The sequence below is a fragment of the Heterodontus francisci genome, chromosome 47, assembly GCF_036365525.1.
Source record: "Heterodontus francisci isolate sHetFra1 chromosome 47, sHetFra1.hap1, whole genome shotgun sequence".
Taxonomy (NCBI): Eukaryota; Metazoa; Chordata; class Chondrichthyes; order Heterodontiformes; family Heterodontidae; genus Heterodontus; species Heterodontus francisci.
Window position 1 is genome coordinate 19741516 of NC_090417.1, and position 27605 is coordinate 19769120.

Genomic DNA, 27605 nt, shown 5'->3' on the forward strand with positions numbered 1-27605 from the left:
TAAACTATCATTCCTTTATTAAATCATCAGATATTTTACAAAGGGATTTGCTGTGTTCATTGCAGTTTCAGAGTCAGACGGGAAGGTCACTAGTGTCCAGGTCACAAGCCGCCATCAGCCACCTGGAAATGCTGCTGTGCATGCTTCTCACAGTACATCTTGTCCCTGAACCAGAAATGACCTCTCATCCCGAGGTTCAGGCCGCAGTCAGTGCAAACGTAGCAATTGTGGTGCCGGTAACAACCATCCCGAATCTTCACTGCCTCAGTCCTGTGGCATGACACAAACAACAGGAGTAAAACAGGAATCCAAAACTGCCAGAAGTCATCACTGAACACACGATCCATCAGTCATGACACAGCCGAGCTTCCATGAAAAACCCACCCATCGCACAACAAAACAGAGCAACACCCTCCCTGAAATGACGGTATTAAATCCACTTGATACAGGGCTCTGGAGAGAGCAGGGCAGTGGAACTAGTTTGGGATTGAGAGAGAGAGTTGTCCTTGGGTGATGTTATGCAAATAAATACAAGCCTGGATTGACTGGTTCAGGGTTCAGGCTCCCTGGGATAATGACTGATTACACATGAGCCTTCACTCTCCCTGCACCTTCCCCTCAGTCCTGCTCTTTACAGCTGGTCTGCTTAGAAAAAGAGGGATGAATTACAACTCAATCTATTAATGAGACAAATGGTTAGAAATGGCCCAGCCTTGAACCACAATCAACCAGATTACATCGAGTCGGGACCCTGAAAGGGAAAAAATAAATCAAAGCCATGACCCCCTCGACGTGTACGGCCAGTACTCACACGATGCTGCAGCCACATTCCTCACACACGTGGTACTTGGGGAGCTCGGGGAGTGGGGCCGAGGGAGAGAATCTCCCTGGGAACTGAACTGCAGCCCCTGGGGAAAGGAGAGCAGAGAGTCAGTCATTCAGGATCCATCTCCCCTTCCCCGCTCCACCCCATCCTCCCCTACACCATTCCAGCCCCACCCCCTCACCCTCCTGACATCCCCAACATCACCCCCTCCTGGTCTTCCCTATCCCTGTGACTTCTCCCTCTTCCCATTCCCCCACTCCTGGCCTCTCCTTCACCCCACCCTCCCATTCCCCTTGTGACCTCTCCTCTTCTCCATCCCCCACTCCCTCCACTGGCCTCTCCCTCAGCCTCCACTCACATCCCCAACTTCCTGTGACATCTGCCCTTGCCCCCACCCCTCCCACTTCCCCCCTCCCCTCTCCCCGACACCTCCAATATTTGCCCACCCCTGCCTCACCATCTTGGTCCGTTTCCAGGGCCTCTTGCAGCAGACGAAAGCGGGTGGATTGTCGGGGAGGCTCCTTTGCTGCACGGTTCTCCTGGATCATCTTATACACCTCGGAATCCTTGTCAATCCGATTCAAGGAGCGACGATCGGGGGCTCTGGGGATACAGAGGGAACGGCTCAATGTACAGTTGCTGAGCCCATAGATACACACAGAACCAGGGCTCCAAGAACATCTGCCAGAGTCAGCATGAGAGAGAGAGAGAGAGAGAGAGAGAGAGAGAGAGAGAGAGAGAGAGAGAAACTATTTTCACCAAAATCCACATCTTGCTATTTTTTTTTGTCCACGCCTGCCTCTTAGTAAAACATCCCAAAGTGCTACACAAGGCTGTTATTAAAATATCAAAGAGATACTCTACAGATGCCCAAGCATGGTCCCAGAGAGTGAGAGAGTGAGAGCGAGAGAGCCAGAGCAAATCAGAGGCACTGACAGAGAGCGAGGGGCACAGAGAGATTTAGGGAGAGAACTCCAGAGTTTTGGGCCATGGCAGCTGAAGGCATGGTCGCCAGTGGTGGAAAAACAGGAGAGGGAATGACCATGAGGACAAGGTTGATAGAAGGCAGTTTGCCCCATTCAGCCCAGGTCTGACTAATCTGTTCCAGCCTCTCTTCCAACAGCACTGCTGCCGTCGAGCCTTCACATGTCATTCCACCTCGTCCAATGACCCCTGACCTGACCATGCTGGTCCTACCCTTCTCTTTCATTCCCATTAGTAGGATCTTGCTCTGTGCAAATTTGCCACCGAGGTTGTCACCGTGACAACATGAACCAGACTTCCAAAGTACTGAATTGGCTGTGCAGTGCTTTCTGATGCCCAAACATGGGCAAAGGCACTACAGAAATGCAAGTCCTTCTTGTCCCTACAGTATGACAGCTTCAATACACATTGGCACTTACCCTTTGCTCAGAGCCATGGAGCTGGGAGAGTGCGATCCTTCACTGTGACCCCTCTCCTGTGAGGGGCTGGAGTCTGCTGTGCGGCTCACCCTGGGGACAGGGTGGGAACTGCAAATGGGGGAGAGGCTCCTTCGGCCTCTGCTCCCTGCCTGAAATCCCTGAAAAACAAACACACACTCAGAGGAGGGAGAGTCAGAGAGCAAACCCGAATCCAAAGTTACAGAAAAGGAGAAGGGAGGCCATTCAGCCCCTCACCAGGTCACTGGGAGCGGGGAGATCTCCCACCCTTTGGCTGAAAGGCAGACAGGCACAGGGGTCTGGAATGATCCCAAGTCTCCAATGACAGGGTAGAAATGCAGGTTTCTTCCTCCTCCCAATCACACCCAGTCACTCAGTCCCGCTCCTCCCTTCCAGCTGTTCTACCCAGCACAATGTCCCATCCACATGGACACTCACCTTTGGCACCACTTTTCCCGGATACGGACTTTCCTCCTCCTCCTCTTTGAGGCTCCACACAGGGGAAACAGACCTGGAAGGCAGCCAATGAGAGTTCATGTAACTGAAACTTGCAAACAAGAGTTACCGTGGCGAGGCTGAGAGGGTGGGTGTTGATGGTTTCGGGTCCATGCTGGGGTCCTCCTTTCAGACTGTGGGCAATGAGCAAACTAAAGGCCATGCCTCAATTGGCATCTTCAGAACAATGTTGGTAGATTTATCCTTCTCCATGAAGGGGAAACAGGGAAATTTGTTTAGTGCTGGGGAAGGGGTGGGGGAAAAGAAGAGAAGCTGAAAGGAAAGTGAGGCAGGAGGGCGAGGAATTTGCATACCCGCCCTAATAATGGCTTACCCGGTCCAAGTTGGGTAAACATGTCAACCATGTCACACACATTAATGACATGCACAGGTCTAAAAAGATATGTTACTCAAACTGCTTTCTTCAAACCAAGTCAAGTGAGAATGAAAGACGATAGTGATTCCGATTGATTTCTGCTTCTGTACAATTTTGTCTTTGGATAAATCTGATGAGTCATCTGAGCCTGCTGTACAAGCGTCGCTAAGTCGCAAAAGCAACCTCTGGTGCAACCCCATTGTTTAGATGGGATCATTGTCTATCTTCAGCACAGATACTGGTGCATAAATATTGGTCTAGTTTCCAGCAGTGCAGGCTTACTTAAAAGGGCCAAGTTTTTAGTTGTGTTGAGTTTTAGTATGCTTAGTGCTGCTCCTGGCATGCCTTCCTGCACTCTTCATTGAACCAGGGTTGATCCCCTGGCTTGATGGGAGGGGAGTATGCCGGGCAATGAGGTTACAGATTGTGGTTGAATACAATTCTGCTGCTGCTGATGGCCCACAGCACCTCATGGATGCCCAGTTTTGCATTGCTAGATCTGTTACACAATAGAGGGTATCCTCAATGTGAAGGCGGGACTTGATCTCCACAAGGACTGTGTGGTGGTCACTTCTACCAATATGGGCGGCACAGTGGTCAGCACCGCAGCCTCACAGCTCCAGCGACCCGGGTTCGATTCTGGGTACTGCCTGTGTGGAGTTTGCAAGTTCTCCCTGTGTCTGTGTGGGTTTTCTCCGGGTGCTCCGGTTTCCTCCCACACGCCAAAGACTTGCAGGTTGATAGGTAAATTGGCCATTATAAATTGCCCCGAGTATAGGTAGGTGGTAGGGAAATATAGGGACAGGTGGGGATGTGGTAGGAATATGGAATTCGCGTAGGATTAGTATAAATGGGTGGTTGATGGTCGGCACAGACTCGGTGGGCCGAAGGGCCTGTTTCAGTGCTGTATCTCTAAATAAATAAATACGGTCATGGACAGATGTATCTGCAGCAGGCAGATTGGTGAGGTCGAGGTCAAGTATGTTTTTCCCTCTTGTTGGTTCCCTCACCACCTGCCACATAACCAGTCTAGCAGATATGTCCTTTAGGACTCGGCCAGCTCGGTCAGTAGTGGTACTACTGAGCCACTCTTGGTGATGGACATTAAAATCCCCCACCCAGAGTACATTTTGTGCTCTCACCACCCTCAGTGCTTCCTCCAAGTGCTGTTCAACATGGAGGAGTACTGAGTCATCAGCTGAGGGAGGGCGGCAGGTGGTAATCAGTAGGAGGTTACCTTGTCCATGTTTGACCTGATGATGTCATGAGATTTAATGGGGTCCAGAGACGATGTTGAGGACTCCCAGGGCTACTCCCTCCCGACTGTATACCACTGTGCCACCACCTCTGCTGGGTCTGACCTGCCGGTGGGACAGGACATACCCGGGGATGGTGATGGCAGTGTCTGGGACATTGTCTGTAAGGTATGATTCCGTGAGTATGACTATGTCAAGCTCTTGCTTGACTAGTCTGTAGGACAGCTCTCCCAACTTTGACACAAGCCCCCAGATGTTTTCAAGGAAGACTGTGCAGGGTCGACGGGGCTGAGCTTGCCGTTGGCGTTTCTGGTGCCGAGGTCAATGCCGGGTGATCCGTCCGGTTTCATTCTTCATTGTCTTCTGAGCCGTCAGATAGAACTGAGTGGCTTGCTGGGCCATTTCAGAGGGCATGAGGAGTTAACCATTGATGTGGATCTGGAGTCACATGTTGGCCAGACCAGGTAAGGACAGCAGATTTCCTTCCCTGAAGGACATTAGTGAACCAGATGGGTTTTTACAACAATCGACAATGGTTTCATGGCCATCATTAGACTAGCTTTTTAATTCCAGATTTATTAATTAAATTCAAATTCCACCTTCTGCTGTGGTGGGATTCGAACCCATGTCCCCAGAGCAATACCCTGGGTCTCTGGGTTACTAGTCCAGTGACAATACCACGAGGCTACTGCCTCCCTAAAGGAAACAATCATACAAACTCCAGCACCCTGGATTCATCTCGTGCAGAAAAATACCTCAAAATGCTTCACAGAATCATCATCAAAGCAAATTTCACACGAGCCACATAAAGACATATTCAGACAGGTGGGAAAATACTTGGTCAGAAGTCAGAGAGGTGGAAAGACGGAGAGGTTTAAGGATGGAATTCCAGAGCTGAGGGCCCAAGCAGTTCCACCAATGGCAGAGCGATTAAAATCAGGGATTCTCAACAGGCAAAACTTGGAGGAGCACAGAGATCTTAGTCAGCTGTTTAACTAACACTTCTTCACAAGTGGAAGCAATACATTTCCAATTTATTGTTCAGTTTGAAGATCAGAATTTCTAAAATTCAGAGGGTGGGTGAGAAGAAATCGCAATGTTAAACTTTTGGAAGTGGGGAAGTTGAGGGAGGCAGGGAAAAGGAGTTGTTCCCCAGTTATCACAGGAGGGAGGAAACTTGTTATCCACACAAACACTTGCAGAGCTCATTCTTGACAATCCCTGTAACCCAGCCACAGCCCAAGGTAAAGGCCCCTCAACTCAGAAAAGCAATGATTGAGAGAGACAGAGAGACAGAGGGAGGTCACATCAAAACACAATTCCCCACCAGACAGCAACTTGGAGTCATGGCATCTGTCAGCCACTTTCTCCTTTACAATCAGCTTTGAGCAGCCATTGAGTCCAAAGAGAAGTTTTACTCACTTCCTGCCTGAGCTGGGAGAGATGGCTTTGGCTTCAGCTGCAGGTGAGAGGGGTCTTCCAGGAGTTAGGCTGAGACACCCTGGGCTGCTGTTTGTACTTGATAAGCTCTCCACAACATTCTGATTCTCATCCCTGAGCGGGTGAAGAACAGTCTGAAAGAAAAAAGATGGAAAAGCAAAGCTTTATCAGAAGTCCCGAAACAAGGCTGTGCACCCAGCCCCCCCAATGTGCACGTGTGCAGCGTATTTCACCACTGAAGGATATCTCAAAGTGCTTCAAAGCCAATGAAGTACATTTGAAGTGTCTTTGAGATTATAATGTAGGAACCAAGACAGTCCATTTGCACACAGCAAGCTCTCAGACAGTAATGTTTTCAGTGACCAGATCATCCACTTCAAAGAACGAAGAAAATTACAGCACAGGAACAGGCCCTTCGGCCCTCCAAGCCTACGCCGATCCAGATCCTCTATCTAAACAGGTCGCCTATTTTCTAAGGGTCTGTATCTCTTTGCTTCCTGCCCATTCATGTATCTGTCTAGATACATCTTAAAAGACGCTATCGTGCCCGCGTCTACCACCTCCGCTGGCAATGCGTTCCATGCACCCACCACCCTCTGCGTAAAGAACTTTCCACGCATATCCCCCCTAAACTTTTCAGTGGTGATGTTTGTGGTTAAATATTGGCCCCAGGACACTGAGGAGAACTCCCCTACTCTTGTTCAAATAGTGGCCGTGGGATCTTTTATATCTGTCCAAGAGGGCGGACAGAGCCTCGGTTTAACATCTCATTGAAAAGGGCTACGACAGAGCAGCACTCCCTCAGGCAGCCCTCCCATCGACAGAGCAGCACTCCCTCAGGCAGCCCTCCCATCGACAGAGCAGCACTCCCTCAGGCAGCCCTCCCATCGACAGAGCAGCACTCCCTCAGGCAGCCCTCCCATCGACAGAGCAGCACTCCCTCAGGCAGCCCTCCCATCGACAGAGCAGCACTCCCTCAGGCAACCCTCCCATCGACAGAGCAGCACTCCCTCAGGCAGCCCTCCCATCGACAGAGCAGCACTCCCTCAGGCAGCCCTCCCATCGACAGAGCAGCACTCCCTCAGGCAGCCCTCCCATCGACAGAGCAGCACTCCCTCAGGCAGCCCTCCCATCGACAGAGCAGCACTCCCTCAGGCAACCCTCCCATCGACAGAGCAGCACTCCCTCAGGCAGCCCTCCCATCGACAGAGCAGCACTCCCTCAGGCAGCCCTCCCATCGACAGAGCAGCACTCCCTCAGGCAGCCCTCCCATCGACAGAGCAGCACTCCCTCAGGCAGCCCTCCCATCGACAGAGCAGCACTCCCTCAGGCAGCCCTCCCATCGACAGAGCAGCACTCCCTCAGGCAGCCCTCCCACCGACAGAGCAGCACTCCCTCAGGCAGCCCTCCCACCGACAGAGCAGCACTCCCTCACTGCTGCGCTGACAGCGACAAGCTAGATTTGGTGCTCAAGTTTGTGACGTGGGACATGAATCTACAATTTTCCGATTGAGTAATGAGAGTCACCCAATGAGCCATTGAGTATCAGACTCCTGGGACAGAAGACTATGGAACAATCCCAATCCTGGAAACACCTCCCTCTCGCCATGAGGAAATCAATGGAAATGCAGTGAAGACACACAGGAGTGCTGCACCATCATAATTTACAAGGCTGATTCCCCAGGACCCACTGCATGATACAGACATTGGGAAGGACTTTCCTCGTTCCCACTCTGTCCAGTTAGCCCCAACGTGAACACATAGACACACAGAGGCAGCAAGAGCCATTGCAATCGTCTTGGAGCAGCTACTAATGCAACTATTCATGTGACACTTAGTGGAATATTCTGGAACGACTGAAGAGCTCAGTTAGGTGCTGGATTGGCTATTTGTATTTGGGGAAGGCAGAAACCATTTGGCCAAAGGTGGCTCGAGAGGCAATGCCCCTTGAACATTTAAGGCTGACACCAGAACTGAAGGCCAGGAAAGAAGCTGGACAAGAATAAGCAGCAGATCTGAATGCAGGGTGAGCAGAGGGTGGGATATATTTCCTGTCCTTCGGCTGAAGCTTCACCCATGGAGTGACTCCTGTCCTGGGCAGGTGGTTTCATGGCCCTCAGCATTAGCACTGTCCTCAAATCCAGATAATTTACCGCATGGGTTGAACAAGGTGAGTGGCTGGGGTTTATGCAAAATGCGATAATCTATGATGAGGGATGTGGTAGCAGGACACTTAGAAAATCATAGTATGATTGGGCAGAAACAACATGGATTGATAAAAAACTCTGACAAAGTTGTCAATTTTCTTTGAGGATGTAACTACTAAGATGGATAACGTGGAAGAATTCATTGAGGTTATTAGATAAAATTGGAACCCATGGGATTGGGAGTTATATAGTCGCATGGATTGACGGCTGGTTGATGGACAGAAAACAGAGTAGTATTAAACAAAGAACAAAGAACAGTACAGCACAGGAACAGGCCATTCGGCCCTCCAAGCCTGCGCCGATCTTGATGCCTGCCGAAACTAACACCTTCTGCACTTGCGGGGCCCATATCCCTCTATTCCCTTCCTATTCATATATTTGTCAAGATATCTCTTAAACGTCGCTATTGTATCTGCTTCCACCACCTCCCCCGGCAACAAGTTCCAGGCACTCACCACCCTCTGTGTAAAGAACTTGCCTCGCACATCCCCTCTAAACTTTGCCCCTCACACCTTAAACCTATGTCCCCTAGTAACTGACTCTTCCACCCTGGGAAAAAGCTTCTGACTATCCACTCTGTCCATGCCGCTCATAACTTTGTAAACCTCTATCATGTCGCCCCTCCACCTCCGTCGTTCCAGTGAAAACAATCCGAGTTTACCCAACCTCTCCTCATAGCTAATGCCCTCCAGACCAGGCAACATCCTGGTAAACCTCTTCTGTACCCTCTCCAAAGCCTCCACGTCCTTCTGGTAGTGTGGCGACCAGAATTGCACGCAATATTCTAAGTGTGGCCTAACTAAAGTTCTGTACAGCTGCAGCATGACTTGCCAATTTTTATACTCTATGCCCTGACCGATGAAGGCAAGCATGCCGTATGCCTTCTTGACTACCTTATCTACCTGCGTTGCCACTTTCAGTGACCTGTGAACCTGTACGCCCAGATCTCTCTACCTGTCAATACTCCTAAGGGTTCTGCCATTTACTGTATACTTCCCACCTGCATTAGACCTTCCAAAATGCATTACCTCACATTTGTCCAGATTAAACTCCATCTGCCATTTCTCCGCCCAAGTCTCCAACCGATCTATATCCTGCTGTATCCTCTGACAATCCTCATCACTGTCCGCAACTCCACCAACCTTTGTGTCATCCGCAAACTTACTAATCAGACCAGCTACATTTTCCTCCAAATCATTTATATATACTACAAGAGCAAATGTCCCAGCACTGATCCCTGCGGAACACCACTAGTCACATCCCTCCATTCAGAAAAACACCCATCCACTGTTACCCTCTGTCTACTATGACCGAGCCAGTTCTGTATCCATCTTGCCAGCTCACCTCTGATCCCATGTGACTTCACCTTTTGCACCTTGTCAAAGGCTTTACTAAAGTCCATATAGACAACATCCACCGCCCTTCCCTCATCAATCATCTTCGTCACTTCCTCAAAAAACTCAATCAAATTAGTAAGACACGACCTCCCCTTCACAAAACCATGCTGTCTCTCGCTAATAAGTTTGTATGTTTCTAAATGGGAGTAAATCCTGTCCCGAAGAATCCTCTCTAATAATTTCCCTACCACTGACGTAAGGTTCACCGGCCTATAATTTCCTGGATTATCCTTACCACCCTTCTTAAACAAAGGAACAACATTGGCTATTCTCCAGTCCTCTGGGACCTCACCTGTAGCCAATGAGGATGCAAAGATTTCTGTCAAGACCCCAGCAATTTCTTCCCTTGCCTCCCTCAGTATTCAGGGGTAGATCCCATCAGGCCCTGGGGACTTATCTACCTTAATGCTTTGCAAGACACCCAACACCACCTCCTTTTTGATAATGAGATGACTGAGACTATCTGCACTCCCTTCCCTAGGCTCATGGTCCACCAAGTCATTCTCCTTGGTGAATACTGATGCAAAGTACTCATTTAGCACCTCACCCATTTCCTCTGGCTCCACACATAGATTCCCATCTCTGTCTTGAGTGGGCCAACCCTTTCCCTGGTTACCCTCTTGCTCTTTATAGATGTATAAAAAGCCTTGGGATTTTCCTTAATCCTGTTTGCCAATGACTTTTCATGACCCCTTTTAGCCCTCCTAACTCCTTGCTTAGGTTCCTTCCTACTGTCTTTATATTCCTCAAGTGTTTCATCTGTTCCTAGCCTTCCAGCCCTTACAAATGCTTCCTTTTTCTTTTTGACAAGGCTCACAATATCCCGCGTTATCCAAGCTTCCTGAAACTTGCCAAACTTTGTCTTTCTTCCTCACAGGAACATGCTGGTCCTGGATTCTAATCAGCTGACGTTTGAAAGACTCCCACATGTCAGATGTTGATTTACCCTCAAACAGCCGCCCCCAATCTAAATTCTTCAGTTCCTGCCTAATATTGTTATAATTAGCCTTCCCCCAATTTAGCACCTTCACCCGAGGACTACTCCTATCCTTATCCACAAGTACCTTAAAACTTATGGAATTATGGTCACTGCTCCCGAAATGCTCCCCCACTGAAACTTCGACCACCTGGCTGGGCTCATTCCCCAATACCAGGTCCAGTACGGCCCCATTCCTAGTTGGACTATCTCCATATTGTGTCAAGAAGCCCTCCTGGATGCTCCTTACAAATCCTGCCCCATCCAAGCCCCTAGCACTAAGTGAGTCCCAGTCAATATAGGGGAAGTTAAAATCACCCACCACTACAACCCTGTTACCTTTACATCTTTCCAAAATATGTCTACATATCTGCTCCTCTACCTCCCGCTGGCTGTTGGGAGGCCTGTAGTAAACCCCCAACATCGTGACTGCACCCTTCCTATTCCTGAGCTCCACCCATATTTCCTCGCTGCATGACCTCTCTGAGGTGTCCTCCCGCAGTACAGCTGTGATATTCTCCTTAACAAGTAATGCAACTCCTCCACCCCTTTTACATCCCCCTCTATCCTGCCTGAAGCTTCTAAAGCCTGGAACATTTAGCTGCCACTCCTGCCCTTCCCTCAACCAAGTCCCTGTAATAGCAACAACATCATAGTTCCAAGTACTAATCCAAGCTCTAAGTTCATCTGCCTTACCTGTTATACTTCTCGCATTGAAACAAATGCACTTCAGACCACCAGTGCCGCTGTGCTCAGCAACATCTCCCTGCCTGCTCTTCCTCTTAGTCCTACTGGCCTTATTTACGATGTCCTCCTCATTTACTTCACTGGCTGTCCTACTGCTCTGGTTCCCACCCCCCTGCCACACTAGTTTAAACCCTCCCGCGTGACGCTAGCAAACCTCGCAGCCAGGATATTTGTGCCCCTCCAGTTTAGATGCAACCCGTCCTTCTTGTACAGGTCCCATCTGTCCCTGAAGAAATCCCAATGGTCCAGATATCTGAAACCCTCCCTTCTACACCAGCTGTTCAGCCACGTGTTTAGCTGCACTATCTTCCTATTTCTAGCCTCGTGGCACAGGGAGTAATCCAGAGATTACAACCCTAGAGGTCCTGTTTTATAACTTTCTACCTAACTCCCTAAACTCCCCATGCAGGACCTCATCACTCTTCCTGCCTATGTCATTGGTACTGATGTGTACCACAACCTCTGGCTGTTCACCCTCCCCCTTCAGAATGCCCTCTGTCCGTTCAGAGACATCCTCGGGTTGGCAGGCTGCATGAAGTGGAGTACTGCAAAAATCAGTACTTGGGCCTCAGCTATTTGCCAATGAGAATCATGACTTACATGAGGGGATTGACAGTAATGCATTTAAGTTTGGTGACAAGACAAATTTCGGTGGAAAAGTAAGTGGCGAAGAGGACACAAAGTGGCTACAAAGGGATAGAGACAGGTTACGTGAGTGGGTGAAAACACGGAAGCTGGAAGACAACATGGCAAAAAGTGGGAAGTTAATTACTTTGATAGCAGAAGTAGAAAAGCAGAATATTTTTTGAATGCCGAGAGACTGGGAAATGTTGGCATTCAGTGGGACCGGAGTGTCCTCGTACATGAATCGCAGTAAGTTAACATATAGGTACAGCAAGCAATTAGGAAGGCAAATGGTATTTGAGCTTCCGTTAGAAAGGGATTGGAGTATTAGAGTCAAGAAGTCTGACTCCAATTACACAGGACATTGGCAAAGCCCATCTGGAAGGCCTGCTTGCAGTTTTGGTCTCCTTACCCAAGGAAGGACAAAGCTGCCCTCGAGGGAGTGCAACAAAGGTTCAGTAGACTGGGTCCTGGGATGAGGATATTGTTCTATGAGGAGAGATTGAATAGACTAGGCCTATAGTCTCTGGAGTTTAGAATAATGAGAGGTGATCTCATTGAAACATATCAAATTCTTCAGGGGCTTGACAGGCTAGATGCTGAGAAAAGAGAGAATTTGCCCTGGCCGAGGAATGTAGAACACAGGGTCACGGTCTTCAAATAAGGAGTCAACCATTTTAGGACTGAGCGGAGGAGAAATTTCTTCCCTCCGAGGGTTGTGAATCTTTGGAACATACAACTAAAGGCAAATTCTGTGGATGCTGGAAATCTGAAAAAGAAACAGAAAATGCTGAAAATCCTCAGAAAATCTGAGGAGAGAGAAACAGAGTTCATGTAAGTCGATGACCTTTCATCAGAACTAGCCTGATTGGTTTCCATTCTCTAGCAGAGAGCTGTGGATGATATTCAAAGCACAGGTCGATAGATTGGTGGGTACGAAAGGAATGAAGAGATATGGGGATATGCGTGAAGGTGGAGTTGAGGTCGAAGATCAACAATGATCTTATTGAATGACAGAGCAGGTTCGAAGGGCCGAATGGCCTCCTCCTGCTCCTATTTCTGATGTTCTTATTGAAGGCTTCGGGTCAATTCCAGCTCAGTGCTGTCAGCAATGATGGATCAGCGTTAAACAACCCTGCCATGTGGATGCTGTTACAAAGAGACAATTTCACCTTGACCACAGCACAACTGATCTACCAGCAATGGCCAAGTGGGGCGAAGGCCAACCAGAAACATACACACTCCTCACCAGGTTACCAAGCGGCGAGGGGAAAGTGGCACCTGTACCACATTTAAACCACCTCTGTATCCTGCCCCCGAACAGCTTTCATCACCGCTTCTCTTTGGGTTAACGCTCCCACCAACACTGACCTGGAATCTCTGTGCAAGGAAAGTGTCTGTTGAAGATCCATCAAGCACTCTCAGGGAGCCTGGCTCCGGCCTGTAGGAAAGAAAGATCGAGAAGTCAGAACACCCCGAGTGGAAGAGTCGCTAGAACTGGGAGAATCCATCTATCCTTAAACAACCCCAGGTGGTGCACCTTGTGTACAGAATCCAGTAGTTTTAGGTCTTCAAGAAGGATGGTAGTTTAGTGAAATACTGGATTCATAATGTAGATAAACACATCTTCAAATCCAACTGCAGAAATCTCAGAATTTCATGGAGAGTTATAAAAATCGGAAAAATTGAAAAAAGAAATCAGGAAAAGGTGACCATGAAGTTGTTGTTTTGTTACGAAAACCCCAACTGGTTAACAAATGTCCCATCAGGAAGCACACCTTCCCCAGTCTGGGTCTACACTTGTCTCCAGTCCCACACCAAAGGGATTGACTCTGAACTGACCTGTAAATCCCAGCAAGTCACTCATTCCTATCAGATTGGGACAGTGTTTCAAGAAGGGCTCCCACCACCTCCGGACAAGTGGGATGGGCAGTAAATGCCAGCTTTGCCAATGACACCCACATCCTGACAATGAATAGAAACAGGATGAGTCAGTCAGCATGTCCTGCTGCAGGCTATTTCATGGTATTGTCACACTCTTTGCACCTGTCGTTCACAGATCATTTATCTCTTTCATTTTCCCGGATGGCGAGGGGAGGGGTGGGGGCAGCGGGCGAAAACAATGGCTCAGCCCCGCTTACACTTCCTACATTCACCAGGACTTCAGCGTCGTGTGGGGCAACAATGGATATTTGGAATCTGGTTGTGAGAGTAAAGCATCTGCTTTTCATGGGTTAGCTACATTACTGTGAAGGTTACAGGGGACAATTCTCTCTTTGACATGAATACCTGTGTAGTACTGAATGTACAGCAGGGGGAAGTACAGGACAGACACCAACTACTCTCTCACAGCCTGAGGCCTCAGCAAAAGGGACAGAAACGAGTTAGGCCAATAAGCAGCTAAAACAAACATGGCCTCATCCTGCTCAGGGTGTTGTGCTTACAGACACTGTTTACTCAAGTAACACAGAGCCCCACCTCATCAGGTTCACTGTCCACCCTGCAGAGCCTTCCTTCTCCTTCAGTTGCTCTGTCATCAAAAGCTCGATACCACAGCCGAGTGTCAGGTCCCCTGGGCCTCATCCTCAGCATCTGAATTTGTGAAGTGAAGCCCAGTTTCACTCCCCTCAACACCAAGTGTAGATTTCACCATTAAAGCAACATAAACAATTTTTAATTTGGACATTTTGTGCTGATTATGAATGCACTTCCTTTAAACGTGACAATGTAAACATTTCACATTAAAGTGACACTTTCTCCCTATCAGTGCTGCTCTGCATCCTTCCCTGTCCTCCCTGTGAATGGTGGGGTGGGGGCAAAGAGCCTGCTTTTGACGAATTTAGGGGTAGCCTTGGTCCTCACTGAAAGAGACAGAGAGACACAGAGAGAGACACAGAGAGAGAGACAGAGAGAGAGAGACAGAGAGAGAGAGACAGAGAGAGAGAGACAGAGAGAGAGAGACAGAGAGAGAGAGACAGAGAGAGAGAGACAGAGAGAGAGAGACAGAGAGAGAGAGACAGAGAGAGAGAGACAATGAGAATGAATAACGGTTGTCACAACATTGCTGCAGCAAAAATGAGACAAAGATTTGAACCCGATTCAAAGGCTTGAGAGTTGTGGAGAAGAGAAGACCAAGAGGGTCAGCAGAGATTGCCTCATTGACAGAAGTCTAGTGGTGTGTGCTTGGAAGAAGTGAGTCAAGAGAACAATGGCTTTGTTATGGATACTGGGAGATCCAACCTATCGTAACAGAGAGGAGTTTGGGACTTTAACTGCAAGGATACCTGTTTGCTGATCACACGAACGTACAAATATGCTGTGGGGTTTTCAACTGTGGCACAGTGGCGCAGTGGTTAGCACCGCAGCCTCACAGCTCCAGGGACCCGGGTTCAGTTCTGGGTACTGCCTGTGTGGAGTTTGCAAGTTCTCCCTGTGTCTGCGTGGGTTTTCTCCGGGTGCTCCGGTTTCCTCCCAGAGCCAAAGACCTACAGGTTGATAGGTAAATTTGCCATTATAAATTGCCCCTAGTATAGGTAGGTGGTAGGGAAATATAGGGACAGGTGGGGATGTGGTAGGAATATGGGATTAGTGTAGGATTAGTATAAATGGGTGGTTAATGGTCGGCACAGACTCGGTGGGCCGAAGGGCCTGTTTCAGTGCTGTATCTCTAAACTAAACAATAAGTGAATGGGAAATACCCACCTCTGTAATTCAGTTTATCAGCTACCGACTACATACTGTTTAGTTCATGTTGATTTTTAGTTTAGTCGCTATCGTCAAAGTCTTAACATGTAAAATCTTCTTGTGTAATTCTTCAATCAGTCTGGCAAGTACATGTCTCCTGTTTTAAAGTTAACGGTCTCAACTGAGATCTAAACACTTGGAATAAGTACTTTGTAAGTGTGTTCATGGTACAAGACACTGGAAGCATCCCAATAATAGCAGAAAATCCAGGGTCAAAGATGAAGGAAGAACTTCAAACAATCACTATCACTAAAGGAAGAAGTACTTGGAAAACTACTGGGACTAAAGACCGACAAGTCCCCTAGACTTGCATCCTCAGATCTTAAAAAGAGGTTGCTGCATTGGTTGAAATCTTCCAAAATTCCCCCGATTCTGCAAAGGTCCAGCAGATTGACAAACTGCAAGTTAAACACCCCTATTAAAGAAAGGAGAGAGACTGAAAGCAGGAAATTCTTGGCCAGTTAGCCTGACTCCTGTCATTGGGAAAATGCTCGAATATATAATTAAACAAGAAGTAGCAGGACGTTCTAGTAGAGTCATCATGGTTTTATGAAAGGGAAATCGTGTTTGACCAGTTTATTGGAGTTCTTTGAGGATGTAACAGGCAGGGTGGATAAAGGGGAAAACAGTAGATGTAGTGTATTTGGATTTCCAAAAGGCATTCGATAAGGTGCCACATAAAAGGTTACCATGCATGGTAAGAGCTCCTGGCGTTGGGGATAATATATTAGCAGGGCTAGTGGATTGGCAAACAAACAAAAAGAGTCGAGAGATAAACAAGTCTTTTTCAGGTTGGCAAACAGTGCTATGGGGATCAGTCCTGGGGCCTCAATTATTTACAATCTATATTAATGACTTGGATGAAGGGACTGAGTGTAATGTCGCCAAATTTACTGACGATATAAAGAAAGGTAGGAAAGCAAGTTGTGAGGAGGACACAACACTATGAGCTCTTATCTTGCGTCATAACCTCTTCTGTGGCACCTTATTGAATGCTTTTTGGAAATCCAAGTAAATTGGACAAAAATTAGGCAGATGGAGTATAATGCGGGAAAATGTGAGGTTGCCCACTTTGGTGGGCAGAATAGAAAAGCAAATTATTATTTTATTGGAGAGACTACAGAATGCTGTAGGACAGAAGGATCTGGGGTGTCCACATGTTTGTCTTCATACATGAATCACAAAAAGTTAGCACGCTGGTATAGCAAGTCATGAGGGAGGCAAATGGCAAGTTGGCCTTTATTGCAAGGGGGATGAAGTATAAAAAGTAGGAAGTCTTTCTACAACTGTCCAGGGCTTACCCCTCGACTACAGCATACAATTTTGGTCTTCATATTTAACAAGGAATATACTTGCACAGTTCAGAGAAGGTTCACTCGGCTGATTTCTGGGGTGAGGGGTTTGTCTCATGAGGACAGGTTGAGCCGATACTCATTGGAGTTTCGAGGAATGAGAGGTGATCCTGATTGAAACATCTAAGATTCTGAGGAGGCTTGATCAGAGTAGATGCTGAAAGGATGTTTCCCCTAGAATTAGGGGGCACAGTTTCAGAATAACAGGTCTCGCTTTGAAGAAGTTAAGACCACAATCAGATCAGCCATTATCTTATTCAGTGCAGAGCAGGCTCAAGGGCATATTTCAGCTGCTATTTCTTCTGTTCTGATAACCCCACTCTCAAGCCTCAGGAGCAAGACCCCTTGGGCACATTCTGGTACACCCCCCATACCATCTCACCCACACACCTTTCCACACCGAGGACAAGGTCTCCTTCACACATTCGGATCTTCTTCTGGGCCTCCATGTTGATCATGTTGCAGGTCTCAAATCCATTGATGCTGGTGATCAGGTCTCCAAGCTGCAGATCTACTAAATCCGCTTTGCTCCCATTGGTCACCTGCAAGACAACAGTGTAAGTCTGGACATGTGGACCCAAGACGACAGGCAACTTCCAACCCTTCCAATCTTAACTCAGAGAGGATCAGGCTCACCTCCAAGGCACAAAGTCCTGGCTTCAAATCCCTCTCCAGAGACTTCAACAAGGTTGTGCCGCACTGTTGGAGGGGCCGCATGAAGGGAACGCAGCAGTGAGGGAGTGCTGTGCTGTGCTGTCCTGCCAGTGGAATCCTTATTTATGTTCCTTACTGTATAATCAGTGGCAATTAGCTTCAGAATAACGTTAAAAGATTTATAGATACCCTGAATAACCTGAACTGTGGAGAGAGAGAGAGAATAAGAAAAAGAAGCCAATTTGTATCTCACGAATGAAGTCTCCCCTGGAACTGCTGGATTCAGACCAGGGAGATCCCAGTCTGTGAGAAGTTATCACCTATCAGGTGGGGCCCTGCATTACTCAGAAATGATAGCGGCTATTTAAAACGTAGAGTAAAAGGGCGGCACAGTGGTTAGCACTGCAGCCTCACAGCTCCAGCGACCCGGGTTCGATTCCGGGTACTGCCTGTGCGGAGTTTGCAAGTTCTCCCTGTGTCCGTGTGGGTTTTTGCCGGGTACTCCGGTTTCCTTCCACAGCCAAAGACTTGCAGGTTGATAGGTAAATTGGCTGTTGTAAATTGCCCCTCATGTGGGTAGGTGGTAGGGAATAGGGGATTAGTGTAGGGTTAGTATAAATGGGTGGTTGTTGGTCGGCACAGACTCGGTGGGCCGAAGGGCCTGTTTCAGTGCTGTATCTCTAAATAAATAAACCCAAGGCCTGGCTTGGGAGAGCATTAGCAGACACGTAGGCAGAGAAGGAGAACTTAGGACAGGTGACCAAAAGCTTGGTCAAAGAAGGGAGGAGTTAAGGAGCATATTAAAGAGAGAGCGAGAGAGAGAGAGGCAGTGAGGTTTTGGGAGGAAATTGTAGAGCTTTGGGCCCAGGCTGCCGATGATGATGAGCAAGAGGCGAGGATCGGGAACCCTGCTGAGATCTTGGAGGGTTGTAAGGCTGGAGGAAGTTACAGAAAGCGGGGTGAGGGTATGCAAGGATTTAAACAGGAGGATGATCATTTGAAACATTGAGGTGTTGCTGGACCGGGAGGTGGTCACACAGCTGCTTCCGACAATTCTCCAAGCACCTGTCCAGAACAGGAATTGTGCTGATAGAACAGAGCAGATTGTCTTGAATGGGATTGAAAATGAGGAAGTTCAGGTGTGTGGACATACTGGAGAAGTTGGTGTTGTTCTCCTTCGTGCAGAGAAAGTTAAGAGAGGTTTTTCAAATTATCAACAGTTCCAATAGTTTCTCCTGATTCACTGCAGTGGCTGAAGAATCAGTAAGCAGAGGACACAGATTGAAGATCATTGGGAAAGAAGGAACAGGGCGGTCGAACGGCTGGGAGAGGGGGCATGGGGAAATGAGAATTTCTTGTTTTTATACACACAAGTTAGGAAAATTTGGAACAGATTGCCTGAAAGGGCAGTGGAAGCAGAGTGAATAATCAATTTTAAAAGGGAACTGGATAAATATTTGAAGGGGAAATTTGCAGGGATATGGGGCAAGAACAGGGTAGTGGGACTGAGCTAGTTATGTATGATGGGCCAAAGGGCCTCCTTTTCTGCTCTTAGCTTCTGTAATTGAAGGTTTGGTGCCCCTGTTCAGTTCAAGAGAAAACAATCTCACACTCGGCTGTGGGTAAATAGAACTGAGTCACGTCTGCCATGATTTCTCAAACCAGGAACATCGGTGGGACATCAGCACAGGCATCGAGACCATTTCTCCCATGTTAATCCCAAAGATACACTGGGGGAATTGGGCAATGCCACGGGAAGTCTCCCATTCAGAGTCTGCAATCAACATCAAACTGGGGTAAGTTTAGAAATACGGGAGAGAGGCATTACACTTTCCTAACTAAAATCGTATAAAAGAGAATGGTGATTGCTGCACATCTGCATTTTCAGAAGGCATTCGATAAATTGTCACATCAGAGATTAGAAAATTGAAGATAAATGGTATTATAGGGAGAGGAGGCTGGAGGGAGGAGGGATGTGGGTTGATCGTCTGCCCTCAGGATCTCCAAGATGAGCTCATCTGTGGGGACACAACGAATGGGACAAAGAGATGAAATGGAGTTTGCTAACACTAAATTTAGCTGGCAGGCAGACGGGCAGAGAGTGCAATAGTTTGGGCAGAGAAAGGGTGGGTGGGGGGAAGGGAGGGGGAGAGAGAGACAGAGAGAGAGACAGAAAGAATGAATGGGTTTCTGTGTCACACACACACACACAGAACAAGGAAACAATGGTGAATTTGGACAGAGTCTTGTCAGAATACTGCAAATACTCTGGCCTCCCATTTGCATTGAAACAGATGTGGGGGAGGAAGGGGGGGGAAATCCAAATTGAGCAGCTGTTTAGAGAGGGGATAAAGTGACAGATTATTCCAACCGGGTGGAACACAGAATGGTGACATCACACACAACCAATTCTAGCACAATTACATGAAGAGATTTTATTTTCCAGATTTAAAAATAGATTAAGGGAGGGTGGAGCAAATTTCTAACCATAAAGGTGCTCAAGTGAAGACAGAGAGAGATACAAAGAGAAAGAGAGACATGGATAGAGAGAGAGAGAGAGAAAGAAAGAAAGAGAGGCACAGGGGGAGAGAGAGAGAGAGCCAGAGAGAGAGCGAGAGAGAGAGAGAGCGAGAGAGAGATCCCTTGGTGCTGCTGAGGATTCTACCTTTCATAGCAGGGAAATCATACTTGGCCAAGCTACAATCTGTGATCCCACAGCCCCCTGAAAATACATTCCTACCCTAGAAGGGGGTTTTAACAAGACAAGGAGTGGCGGGGTGGGGGGGGGGGGGTGCGGGTGGGGGCTGGAGAATGGGTTGCAGTAAAACTGGAGGCCGATACTGTACAAGGTTATGTTGGTCAGGTTTTTCTGCTTCTAGGCTCGTCATCTACAGGACCTGAGTTTAAACCCCACCAGGGCATGTTGTCAAATTCAAACCAAGTGACTGTGAACAAATAGGATTGTTGTGAAAACTGAACTCGTTCCCCATTGACCTCTGCCAATTTCAGGACTTCACATGACGTCAGTCCCACTCAGCATGACTGACACCTTGCTGATTCCCTCAGGGCTCCTCAGGATGGGCAATGAATGCAGTTTTGCCAGTTACACCCATTTTTCGGGAGTGAATTAAAAATAAACACTGGGAATCCAGGCTAGTCTCCAAACCGGCTAGTTTGATGCCCACTTCCCAAGAATGGACTCATCAGTTCATGGAACTAACGGTTGGATTCTGGGTACCAGGAATATGAGACCATCAGAAAGCAGAACTGGGGCAAGGTGCGGTCCTCAACGTTTAACAGCACTGTTTGCAACGCACCGTATCATCGCCCAGCCAATTCATTTGACCCAGGTCCTTTTTTGGCAGCATGCAGTATAGCTACCATCTAACTGATTCAATAAGGTCTCTCTTCTCCTGTAGCTGCTTTACAATTTTACCATTTAGTTTATATTGCCTCTCTTCCTTCTTCCCAACAAAATACAGCACTTCACACCTTTGTGTTAACTTGCATCCGCCCCTATCTGCCGATTTCACTGCTCCGTCTGTCCACATCTCTTTGAGCCCCTGTCCTTGTCCTCGAACAGTAATTCTGAGGGTCAATACAACAGTTCCCTCTTCACTCTGCTGCATTAAGTGGGAGACTGAGGAATCTGACTGCAGGGTACTCGTGTACTCACGGCAAAGAAACCTGCCATCTGACTCGGTCTGGGCTGATCTGTGACTCCAGTCCCACAGCACCTGCCCTTGGAAATGGGCTCAGCAAGTTGCATCAAGTCAAGTGGGGATGGGCAAAAAAATGAAGGCCTCGGCAGTGATGCCCACATCCCGAGAACGAACTCATCAGTTCATGGAAGAGTATCAGGCACTGTTGGTCTGATGACTGAGCTTTCCAATGGCCATCCTGCAACTGCAAAGCAGCAATGGGCCGAGGAGCTCGGCAGCTCAGGGGCGGGGAGCCTGATAGAACAACACAAAGAGAGAGAAGATTGGGGAACAGTCTGGGGGTCAGAGTAACTGCTTTGTCCACGTGTCAGTGACAAAGGAAGTAGAAAGTGTTAAATATCAATGCAATCAGGAAATTGCAGAGAATACACAGACAGGAAACAGGAAGGAGACTGATCATAACGAGAACATGACTGTGAGCAAACCCCATAAAACAGCCCATACTGAGCTGCACATCACTGCGGTAGCTGATCCAAACTCCAGCTCGACCCAGAACAAAAGCACAGGATGGGGATTCAGGCAGCACCTCAACCACCCGACTGCACGCCCCACCCCCACCAAGACCGAGTCACTGGGCCAAGACTGATGGAGGCAGGCTATTGCGCAGCACTCGCAGGTCACTTACAGCTAAAGAATGGGGACGAGACACTGACCTCCGTCCCTTCCCAACCTCCAAATACCCCCCACCCATCCTCACCAACAGTTCAACAGTAACTATTCAGTAAAGTGACGCAGGGTAACTGAATATTAAGAGGACGTGACGATGAACGCGGACAAGGTGTCAGCGAGAGTCCTGTCCGTGTCTCAGAAGCCTCTTCCAGGAAGACTATTACAGCCTTGGGAAATGGGGGCTGTGAAGAAGACTGGTCATCCACTCTAACAGAGAGAGGCTACCAATAAAAGGTGGTTCTGATTGATCAGCGACAGGGAGACAGACTGAGGAATCTCCCTGAGGAATGAAGGGGCCGGTAGAAGGAATATCACAGCACAAGTAACTGGAACATTATTTAACAGGATGGGGCAAGGTGGTCAAAGGCTGTCGCGAACGGATTCCTTTTTGACTTCATGTCTCCCAGGCTCCGAGTCTTGATCTCGTCTTTTTGGCAGTCTGTACCCGTATCCCCTTACCCTACAACTTCCAACAGTCAAATCTCCTTCATTCTAAAGAATGTCCTCTATTCCTCAATCAGCTCTCCTCTCATTCACCTCCTTTCCATTCCAGAGTCTGAGAATGTCGAATCTTTGAGAAAATCAAACACTACCTGAAAGCAGCAAATTCAATAGTAACTTTCAGACAGAACTGGATAAATACTTGAAAAGGAAAAATTTGCTGAGTTCTGGGCAAAGATGTGGCACTAATTGGATAGTTTTTTCACAGAGTGGGCACAGGGTACTATGATTCGAATAGCCTCTTTCTGTGCCATAACAACCTATGGCTCTCAGTTCTTCCTAAAGGCTCCCTTAGATTTTTGAATGATTCTCCATTTCAATGAGAAGCAGCAAAACCAGGGCACTGGACCTTCAGGTTGTGACTTCTTCCACAGCATTTAATGGAAGCTCAATGCAAATGGAGATCACTGGTCATTTCTCGACAGTCTCTCCCACACCACAGGTGACAAAGCCAAGTCTCCACTGGTCCACAAACAGTTTCTCAAATCCTTTACACTCCCTCCACTACTCTGCCAAGTCTCATAAACCCGGGGTTCGCTCGATAGATTTCAGCCACTCCAGGAATGTTGGACCGAATGGCTCCCATCATCTGACCCTCCTGAGAAAGGGAGGGACGGAGCCAGTGGACAAGGGTGGGGGGGGGGGGGGGGGGGAGCAGAAAAGAGAGATACTGATGCCTGCGGGCAAGGGCGGGGGGGGCAAAACTGGCAGGCAAGCGTGGGGTGGGGGGCAAAAAAACAGATTCCTCGCATGCCACAAAAGCTAAGAATTTCATTTAAATGTCAAAGGTGTCATAGCAGAAGGACGGAAGGAGTGTTAATGATGTGATGAAAGACAAAGCATTAGTAGAGAGAGTGTTAATGACAGCTGTGTCAGGAGCACTCTCTCCGCACGAATGTTTTCTCTTTCACCGCATCATTAACACTTCTTTTGTCTTTGTCCCATGACATCTTGATGAGTTAATCTCTTCTGCCCTCTGCCCGAGCACGCACCTTCTCTTTTGTCCCCTTCCCCCACTTCACTTGCTTAAAAAACCGATTACATTCCGAACCTTTGCCAGTTCTGATGGAAGGTCACAGACCTGAAACATTAACTCTGTTTCTCTCTCCACAGATGTTGCCAGACCTGCTGAGTATTTCTAGCACTTTCTGTTTTTATTTCAGATTTTCAGCATTCACAGTATTTTGCTTTGTTAGGAGAGGACCATCTCTAGTTATGTTCAATAGACACAGACATTTCACTTAACACAGGGAAAATAGACAAGAATCAACAACTTACGATGCCTCGCGTGTCCTCACCCAATTCAAAAACTTCCATTCACAGAAATACTTGGGCATAATGTGTCCAAAGCTGTCTGTACTCCATGTGATAGGAGTTACCAGTCACACTGCCAACCCCTACGCACATCAAGATGCTGAATCACCCCAGACACCCAAAGGCAGGAGTCTGACCATTCCCTCCCCACATACCAAACCAACACCTAACCCCTTATCCCCCTACCCCACCCACCTCCCTCCCCCACTCTAAACAAGAGGGGCCTGGACATCACCTTGAATCCCAACCAGGTTCCTGTCTCACCCCTCAACTTAGTCCCAACCAACACCCAGACCGATCAAAGAACAAAGAACACTACAGCACAGGAACAGGCCATTCGGCCCTCCAAGCCTGCACCGATCTTGATGCCTGTCGAAACTAGCGCCTTCTGCACGTCCGGGGCCCATATCCCTCTATTCCCATCCTATTCATGTATTTGTCAAGATGTCTCTTAAACGTCTCTATCATATCTGCTTCCACCACCTTCCCCGGCAGCAAGTTCCAGGCACTCACCACCCTCTGTGTAAAAAACTTGCCTCGCACATCCCCTCTAAACTTTGCCCCTCACACCTTAAACCTATGTCCCCCAGTAATTGACTCTTCCACCCTGGGAAAAAGCTTCTGACTATCCACTCTGTCCATGCCGCTCATAACTTTGTAAACCTCTATCATGTCGCCCCTCCACCTCCGTCGTTCCAGTGAAAACAATCCGAGTTTATCCAACCTCTCCTCATAGCTAATGCCCTCCAGACCAGGCAACATCCTGGTAAACCTCTTCTGTACCCTCTCCAAAGCCTCCACGTCCTTCTGGTAGTGTGGCGACCAGAATTGCACGCAATATTCTAAGTGTGGCCTAACTTAAGGTTCTGTACAGCTGCAGCATGACTTGCCAATTTTTATACTCTATGCCCCGACCGATGAAGGCAAGCATGCCGTATGCCTTCTTGACTACCTTATCCACCTGCGTTGCCACTTTCAGTGACCTGTGGACCTGTACGCCCAGATCTCTCTGCCTGTCAATACTCCGAAGGGTTCTGCCATTTACTGTATACTGCCCACCTGCATTAGACCTTCCAAAATGCATTACTGTTCACACTACAACCGACAGACAGACAGAGAGCGAGAAAGACAACCCTTTTGGAGCAAATGTGTCCCCACATCCTGCTCAACAGTCAGTGAATCTTCCACAAGTCTGAGCAACAGTATGCATTTTTCTACAAATCTCCCATCTCACACACCCAAGCTAAGTCTGTCTGGTCTCAGCCCACAAACATCCAAACAACTCGCAACCGAAGCAGCAGTAAGTGGCAACCTCCTCCTTACCGGCCCTTCCCAATGGGAGGTGAGGGCAGGTCAGTGGAGACAGTGCCAGTGCCAGCTCCAGCTCCAGCTCCAGCTCCGCTCTTCCCCTCACCTTAGACACTCCAATGGGTTTATTAAAGTCCCGGCCGCCGCTAATACGGAATCCCCAGGGTCCGGGACCCGACAGCCTCACATTCCGAGCCATCAGCCAAAGTGGCAGCACCGGCTCCTGCAGCGTCCGCCCCTTTTAAAACGGCCCCACCCGCCTCTTAAACACGTCCCGCCCGCTCTTACTGCTGTCATCAACTCCCTCCCTCCCTCCTTCCCTCAGACACTCTTCTGCTTAGCAAAATCCAAACACTGTCCCCACCTCCAGTCACTCACCAGCTCAGCACAGCAAGAAAACACACACTAAGTCCTGTTGGATCAAAGCTCTCAGCTGTGTCTCAGTGGCTGGCACTGCCCTGTCAGAGGGGCAGGACTGGACTGAAGGAGTGCTGCATGGTCGCAGGAGGCAGAGAATCAGCCATCTGGGCTCCCTGCTCCTCATAGCTAACCTTGCTGGAAAATGCTCAGCCATGCTGCTACACACGGTTGAATAGCCCTCCACTTCAGAGGATGATCTGTGTAAATTTTGCAAGGGGATGTGAACTCTGCAGCACTCGGTTGAGCTTGGGCTGACAAAGCAGCCTCTCTGGAAAGTTCCTGCTTCAGTCTCAGACACATTCATGTGACTGGGAGGAGTCAGATCCAAACACCTGAGCAGGGAGTTACTGCAGTATCTGTTACAGGTGCAGTGACTTTACCAACACAAAGCCCTGGAATGTTTCATGAATCACTTGAAAAACTGAAGCTCGGTCTCACGATGCCACTATTTGAACATTCTCATTCTGCTGTTCCATTACCTCTTCCCCTTCCCTATCTCTGTGATCTTCTACATCCAACTCTCACCCCCATCCCACGAGCTCTCAGTTCCTCTCTGTATCCCCTCCTCCCCTTTGCTCCACTCTTGGCAACTGTGCCTCCAGCAGCTTTGGCCACAAACTGGAACTCCCTCCCTAAAACTCTCCACCTCTCTCTCCTCCGTGCTGAAAACATAACTCTTTGACCAAGCTTTTGGTCGTCCCTCCCGACACCTCATTCTTTGCCTCAGCGTTCACTTGTTCTCTGATTCATCTGCTGCAAATTGCCTTTGCTGATTCTTCTGTGTTGAAGGCAGCAGCGTCAATACAAAGACTATGGTTGCCCCACTTCAGGTGCTCAGCTCCCAGGATCTCCTACTCGCCCCCGCCTCCCCAAACATCCCTCACTTTCTGCCCCACCCCCTCTCTGAGAGTCCTCTGTAACTTTGTGCTTCATTTGCTGGAACACAAATGCTGAGCTCAAATCCCACCACAGAAAGTTGGGAAATTAAATTCAAAAATCTGCTCAATTGTAAGCTGATCCCAGATAATATTGTCATTAAATCCCAACTGCTTTCCAAATCCACGTCAACTTTGCCAGCCCTGGGCTGCACATGGCTCCAGTCCCACACGAAGCGGCTGACTGCTTCCCGATGCCCTCAGGACAACTAGGGAAGGGCAATGAATGCAGCTTTGCCAGTTACACCCACATTCCGAGGGCCAATTAAAAATAAACACTGGTGAATTGGGCTTGTCTTGCAGCTAAAAACAGAAAATGCTGGAAATACTCAGCAGGTCAGGCAGCACATGTGCAGAAACAATGAATGTTTCAGGTTGCTGACCTTTCGTCAGAACTGAAAAGAACAGAAGAAAAAACCTGTGATCGGGTGGAAAGCAGGAGATATGAAATGGTAAAAGAGATGATGGTGCAAGGCAAAAGGAGGTGAAGAAACAAAAGATGGGAGCATAAAATAAAAGCAAAATACTGCGGATGCTGGAGTTCCGAAGAAGGGTCACTGACCCGAAACGTTAACTCTGCTTCTCTTTCCACAGATGCTGCCAGACCTGCTGAGTGATTCCAGCATTTCTTGTTTTTGAAACAAAAGATGGGCCCAGATGAGGTGTAAATGGAAACAACGCGATCATTACCAGCTCCTGCTCTCCAAAAAATGGGGGCAGAGTTTAGGATCTGAAATTGTTGAACACCATCTCGACTTCAGAACGTTGCACAGTCCTTAAATGTGTTGTTCCTGGAGGTTCTGTTGAGCTTCACTCAAACAGTGTAGGAGGCCGAGGACAGAGAGGTCAGAGTCGCACTGTGTCCGAGAATGATTGACAACCACTCCCCAGAAAAAGAGACAGAGAAGGCAAGGAAGAGAGGGAAGAGTCAGAGATGGATCGTGTGAAGTCGAAAGAAGGATGGAAATTGGGGCAAAGTTGATGGAATTTTCCAGTTTGGGTGAGAGCTGGAAATGACACCGATACACTCATGAATGTATCCAAGAAAGTGGTGAGGGAGGGAACCTCAGCCGGACTGGAACAAAGGATGTTCCACATATCCCATGAAAGGACAGGCATAGCTGGGACTCCCATAGGCTCTCATAGCAACACCGTAACCTCACACAACTCTGTCCCGAACTCAGCTCATCTGTTGCTGAAACTCCCATCCGTGTCTTTGTA

General features: G+C 48.2%; 1 protein-coding gene across 4 annotated transcripts; it reads right to left on the reverse strand.

Moving 5' to 3' along the window:
• Positions 1-25263, reverse strand: pdlim2 (PDZ and LIM domain 2 (mystique)). Of its 4 annotated transcripts, none has more exons than XM_068023218.1 (9): positions 25136-25263; positions 17252-17403; positions 13137-13206; positions 5797-5948; positions 2686-2758; positions 2230-2387; positions 1284-1429; positions 812-908; positions 1-270 (listed from the first exon to the last, which is right to left on the reverse strand). In XM_068023218.1, the coding sequence occupies exons 1-9, from the start codon at positions 25226-25228 to the stop codon at positions 102-104; spliced, it is 1110 nt and encodes a 369-aa protein (XP_067879319.1). In that variant the 5' UTR covers positions 25229-25263; the 3' UTR covers positions 1-101. The 4 variants fall into 4 exon arrangements, with proteins under 4 accessions (XP_067879319.1, XP_067879318.1, XP_067879320.1 ...); XM_068023217.1 differs by lacking the exon at positions 25136-25263 and adding an exon at positions 21192-21521; XM_068023219.1 differs by lacking the exon at positions 25136-25263 and adding an exon at positions 21008-21137.
• Between the last annotated feature and the right edge of the window lie 2342 nt (positions 25264-27605).

Bases quoted from the DNA above. Each gene is read 5' to 3' on its own strand.
- pdlim2 (XM_068023217.1), bottom strand. From the start codon at position 21,338: ATGTGGGCATCACTGCCGAGGCCTTCATTTTTTTGCCCATCCCCACTT. The intron at 909-1,283 runs GTGAGGCAGGGG...TCCTTTCCCCAG, and splicing joins CCTGGAAACGGACCAAGATG to GGGCTGCAGTTCAGTTCCCA. The intron at 271-811 runs GTGAGTACTGGC...GTCATGCCACAG, and splicing joins GAATGTGGCTGCAGCATCGT to GACTGAGGCAGTGAAGATTC.